The sequence below is a fragment of the Myotis yumanensis genome, unplaced genomic scaffold (assembly GCF_028538775.1).
Source record: "Myotis yumanensis isolate MYYU_CA2020_CCGP unplaced genomic scaffold, mMyoYum1.0.hap1 SCAF_5, whole genome shotgun sequence".
NCBI lineage: Eukaryota > Metazoa > Chordata > Mammalia > Chiroptera > Vespertilionidae > Myotis > Myotis yumanensis.
In genome coordinates this window covers 82,634,237-82,640,046 of record NW_027223756.1, presented here as the reverse complement: position 1 = coordinate 82,640,046, position 5,810 = coordinate 82,634,237, and the positions used below count along the sequence as shown (strand labels likewise).

Here is a 5,810-nt window from a genome sequence, read left to right as displayed (position 1 = left end):
CGGTGCTGGCAGGCAGGGGAAGGAAGGCTTACTCTTGCACAAATTTCATGCATCGGGCCTCTAGTTGGTTAATAAAAGGCTGTCCTGTAGTTTAAAAAAAAATTTTTTTTAACAGGTCAAAGGGGGATTCTGAGTTCTAAGGGTAGTGGGAAACAGACATGTCTTAGGGATAGAAGGGAAGCCAAGAGGCAGATAGAGAGACCAAAGAGAAACCATTCTCAACAGACTCCAGGTCAGCAGCCTCCCAAGCAGCTGGCAGGTCATCTCCCCAGAAGCTTGGAGGTGAAGGGAAGGCAGAGGCTTGCAGGAGCTTGGGGGGAGGGGGGAAATGTCGGGGGGAGCAGTGGGCTAGAGCTGACTATGTTGAGCTACTGAGTAGGATAGGGCAGGTCAATGCAGTGTGGGGCGTGCAGGAGAAAGAACAGAGCAAGGTTCTGGATGAAGCTCTTGAGAAGGGTTCCAGAATATGGCTCTGGGAAAGGACAGGGACAAGGTCGACCCCAGGATCTGTGGCTAAGGGAACAGAGGTGGGGTGTTTGGTGTCCTGTCTACTCACACCTGGGAGAAGACTGGAGCCAGCTGGTAACACTATGGAACAGACATCCTGCTGCTCTAACTGCATTTCTCATTGAGATGTGGGTGTCATCATGGTACCCCATTTTAGAAGAGGAAACTGAAGATCAAAGGAAGCTGATGACCCCAAACCCCACTTCTAATCATCAGTCAAAATTCAGCCTATGCCACGCTGTTTTGCTGTCCACTAGGATTTCATAAGTGCCAAGAACTGTAGATGCTTAACCTCATTTTCTCCCAGCTACACTTTGCAACACGACCATGAACTATCAGTTCCAGTTTGGAAAAGGAAATGCAGGCTTAGGGAGGTCAAGGAACTTGCCCAGGGTCATTGTTGACATAAGAGCTGGGATTCCACCCATAGTCTGTCTCAATCCAGAACCTGTATTCCTAACTACATCACTGTCCCTACCCAGAGGGCCCTGGGCCTCTTAGGGTGACAATCATCTCAGACCTCTTGCCCTCCAGGAACCCACACCGGCTCCCAGTCTCCTGGCTTGCTCTTCCCTCACCGACCCAGTCTGTCTTGAACTCTGAATGGGCAGCTGGGCACTGAGAGTACAGTGACCACCTGATACCAACCTTCCCTCACCAGACAGGCCTCAGTCAAACATGACGACAGTGAAGCTGTTCTACGTTTTTATTAACATGACTTTTTAAAAACAAGCATCCATACCAGGGCTGGGGCTGAGAGCGGGAGGAGAGGGGTGGGGGGACCGGGCACGAGGAAGGAGTTCCGCTTTATTGGTAATAAAGCTCCAGGTTCATCCCATCATGGATTTCATCTGGAGGGAAGGTGTTAAGGACCCTTCACTGTGGATTCGGCCCCCGCCCTTTCACCTCTCACGGCTGGGCCAGGGTGGCCTGCTCCCACGGCCCGGAGCCAAGGAGGCCATTCTGGACCGGGTCACTTTGATTTGGAAAGAACACAAACTATGACATTTCATGCTCCTTTTGCACCGCAGGCATGGCGGAGTCTCACTCCACCCCAACCTCCTTCAAAGTGTCTTCTAAGCCTCAGAATATTTGACCAACCAACCACCTTCCTCGCCCAGCAAAACAATGACCTGACTCCCATTCTCCAAATCAGTGGCTCTCAACCTTGGCTGCACATTAGAATCACCTGGGAATCTTTTTAAAATCCTGATTTCTGGGCCTCATCCTCTGGAAATTGTTTCTTTGTTAGTAATGTTGTGGCCTCACCCCATAACAAAGAAACAGACTTTCCGGAGGATGAGGCCCAGAAATCAGGATTTTAAAAAGATTCCCAGGTGATTCTAATGTGCAGCCAAGGTTGAGAACCGCTGCTCCAAATGCTCACCGCGTGCTACAGACTCGGGGAGACACCTAAGTGCACAGCCTCCGACAGACCCCGGGTTGAACCAAGAACCAGGACGCGGCGTGGAGCCCCGTCCTCCAGAAACCACACAAAGGATACAGTCGCCCAGAGAAACGTGGTCCTTAAAGATCGTGTACCTGCGGGACAGACACCTTTCAGACAGACACGCAAGGCGGGCGGTCTTCACCCTGGAGGCAAGTGCGCCCCGGTCCGGACCCCCGGCCTGGCCCCCGCGCCCCCGCACCCCCGCTCGGCCGCCGCGCTCACCACTTCTTCAGCACGATCTTGTTCCAACGGGTCCCCGTCTGGGCGGCGATCAGCTTCTTCAGGTCCCCGATGGTGTCATCGGTGCTGGCGCCCAGGAGTTAAGGGAAACGGTAGGACGGTAGGACGCGGGGCGCTGCGGGGCTAGATGCACTCACAGCGCCCACCCACCCCGCCCTCCGCAGCACGGACCCTCCCCCCTCCACCCCCCGGCCCACTGTCTCTCCGCCGCCCGTGGATACTTGCACTTCACGCGGACCTTCTTCCCCAGACGGTCGTTGCAAACCACCTCGATCATCCTGTCGGAGCCACACAGGGCGGGGGTTGGGGGCAGCAGTCAGCACGTTAACGGCCCCCCACACCCCAAGACCTCAGCTTGAAACTTACGCTCACTTCCCACCCCCTCTGACCCGAGTCCTCCGGGGCCCCAAGTTCCGCGTCCCGGGACCGCGGAGCCCAGGCGCCGCGCCGCCCCCTCAGGCCCTAGGACCGTCGATGGCCGGACCCCGTCAGCGTTCTCCAACTCGGGGCCGCCCCACCCGACCCCTCACCTCGAATCGCCAGGAACCAGCAGACGCCACAACCTCGTCGCTCGACAGCGGAGCGGGGGCGGAGCCTGCGCTGGGAACCGGAAGCGGAAGTGCGCAGCCTGCAGCGCCCGCCCCTTCCTCGGGGCCTGGTAACCCCGGTGGCGTGCAGTGCGTGCCTCAGGCGCTCCGGACCTGGCAGGGGGATCCGGCAAGGGGCTCCGGACCCGGCAGGGGGACCTTGCGGTTGGTGCGCGCACCCAGTGGGGGTCCCGCCCCGTGGAGGGAGAGTCAGAGGTCAGGGGCTGGGGCCCAGCTCGTTGGTTGAGGCGCCATTGCTGTGGGGAGACACCGTCAGTTGGTGGGGACCCTAGAGGGGCCCGGGTGACAGCGGGGAGGGGTAGGTGACCTGCCGCTGCTGAGCCCGACGGAGCCTCTCGCTGCAGCTACGGGGAGCCGGGTGGGGCCCTGCAGCCATCCCGGGGCCCCTGCCTTCATCCAGGGCTGGGCCTTCCCTCTGGCTATTGCTCTGCCCCTGGGGACACCTGCGTGCAGACTATCCTGGATAATAAAACCTTAATATGCAAACGAAGGACTGGTTCCTATAACGCGCACTGACCACCAGGGGGCAGACGCTCAATGCACGAGCTGCCTCTCAATGCGGAGCTGCTCCCTGGTGGTCAGTGCGATCCGACAGGGGAGCGCGGCTCAGCCAGAAGCTGGGCAGGCGGACATCCCCCAGGGGTCCCGACTGTAAGGGGAGCAGGCTGGGCTGAGGGGGACCACCCCCGCCCCCCTCCAGTGCACGACTGTCCGGCACCGGGCCTCTAGTAGTCAATAAAGAGGGAACCGCCTGATCCTGGCCTGGGCGCCACCACTTATTAGAATGGACTTTGAGCGCTAACCGGCCACATCAGCAAAGAAGCTGGAAACAGCACATGCAAAATCTTCCAGGCCTTTGTCTTAAAGAAAGGTCGCTCCCGCTCTGAGATCTTAAACTTGCCCTGTAGCCCCTGTACTGCAGGGCCGATGAGCCAGGGGGCACCCCTCCCTAAATTCTGTGGCTGAAAAGAGTAATCTCGCAGGGTGCTCTGATCATAAATTCCGAACTGGGCGGTCATGGTGGGTAGTCTCGTCCCAGGCATATGATGTTTTTGTAAAATTAAATTTGCTTTACGCAAGCGCTGTCCATTGTTTCTGTGCACCTAGATTATCACCTTTGTAATAAGCTTCGCCCCCAGCGAGAGAGCACGTAATCTTGTTAACTGTCAGGTAGTCCAATCCCCGCCTTGCTTTCTCGCATCTGCGTGTAGGTTCCCTCCTTAATTTCAAATGCATAAAAGCTGCAAAACTGTTATTCTCTGGAGCAGGGGTCCTCAAACTACGGCCCGCGGGCCACATGCAAATACAAATATTGTATTTGTTCCCGTTTTGTTTTTTTACTTCAAAATAAGATATGTGCAGTGTGCATAGGAATTTGTTCATAGTTTTTTTTAAAACTATAGTCCGGCCCTCCAACGGTCTGAGGGACAGTGAACTGGCCCCCTGTTTAAAAAGTTTGAGGACCCCTGCTCTGGAGCATTTCAGATCTTGCCTCCCAGCACAGATCATCAGTTTGGCTCAGATAAACTCTTAGAAAAATTCTCTACAGGTTTGGATGTTTCTTACGTTGACACCACCAGAAGGAATTGCTGAGGCTAAATTTTCTTTGTTGGATTTTTAGTATTTTCCCAGATTATCTACAATGAACATATGTTACTTTTGTAATTAGGGGTGGGGGAGTACATTTTTTTTTTAAAGTTCTAATTTCTCAATGTGTGATCAAAGATAGCTCGAGCACAGGATCATGATGCTGAGTTATGCGCTGGGGGAGAATTGAAAGGGGAGGAAAAGAAAGTCTGGGATTGCTGGGGGCTGGGCTCCATGGGGAGTGGTGAGGATCCTGGGGTGGGGGTGCGGGCTGCGGGCTGCCAGCTCCAGGTGGGCTAATGGGAAGTCCCAGGCCTAGGCTGCCAGGGCTACAGACACTTCGCTGAACCCAGGTGAGAGGGGGAGGAGCCTCAGCAGACAGGACACCACACCATCGTGACCATCCCACACTCTGGTAATTATAACTGGGGCTTCCCATGAAGGGGCTCAGTGACTGCCCACTGCAGGGCCAGGGCAGCCCCAGCCCCCTGTCTGGGAGGCAGTAGGATCTGCAGCCAGATTTGCTCCTTGTGGGGGAGGTAGGTGCTTCCCAGGAAGGAGAGTTCCGGGTCATGATGCCAGGAGCAAGCTGGGCAGCCCCCCTCTGCTCCCTTGTTTCCCGGGGTTTCCGACCCACAGGAAGGGGCTTGGATGCGGGGATCCTCTCCCTTCACTCTGCAGGCAGGGCAGCAGATGGTTCTTAGGAACCTCCTGTAACTGCGAGAGCAGGGACACCTGGTTCTGCTGAACTTCAAGGCCACCCCCCACCCAGGGCTCACCCCGGGGGAATAATCTTAGGGGTGGAGGGAGTCGCTCAGGGGGTACCTTTCCCCGACATCTCAGTGTGTCAGCAGGCCTTGTGGATACAGCAGTGACCAAGGTTGTCCTGCCACCTCAGAGTTCAGTCCGATAGGGGAAGAGGACAAGTGAAAAGACAAATGAAGAGGTCCTGGCAACGCATTGACAGGTGCGGTGAGGGGGCCCAGGAGGCATCGCCCCTGCATGGTGGCGTGGGTTTTCCAGGGGAGATGGAGGCCGTAGAACAGTGTGAGAGAGGCCCACGCCCTGGCATCAGGAAGATCTGGGCTGTGGTCCTGCCGAGTGACTTGACCTCTGCGCAATCCTTTTGACCTTTTTTCCCCCCCAATCTTTAATTTCTTTATTGATTAAGGTATTACATATGTGTCCCCCAACAATCCTTTTGATCTTTTCTCACAGTCACAAGATGGCTGCCAGAGCGGGAAGCATTGTTTTCCGTGCTCTTGTCTGAGGAAAAATATCAAAGGGTTTGATTTATTAATAAACATTTGGAATTTATGTTTTTTAAAGGTAATACTGGCACCTGGTAAAAATTCAAGTATAAAAGTATATATACAGCACATAAAGTCTGCTTACCCTTTCCCCAGCCCCTCCCCAGG

At 55.4% G+C, this 5,810-nt stretch overlaps 1 protein-coding gene across 1 annotated transcript; it reads right to left on the bottom strand.

The window, feature by feature from the left end:
• Positions 1 to 1,199: 1,199 nt before the first annotated feature.
• On the bottom strand, positions 1,200 to 2,832 carry UBL5 (ubiquitin like 5). Its single transcript, XM_070413932.1, has 5 exons — positions 2,728 to 2,832; positions 2,419 to 2,475; positions 2,180 to 2,263; positions 2,012 to 2,049; positions 1,200 to 1,358 (listed from the first exon to the last, which is right to left on the bottom strand). The coding sequence occupies exons 2-5, from the start codon at positions 2,472 to 2,474 to the stop codon at positions 1,315 to 1,317; spliced, it is 222 nt and encodes a 73-aa protein (XP_070270033.1). The 5' UTR covers position 2,475; positions 2,728 to 2,832; the 3' UTR covers positions 1,200 to 1,314.
• Between the last annotated feature and the right edge of the window lie 2,978 nt (positions 2,833 to 5,810).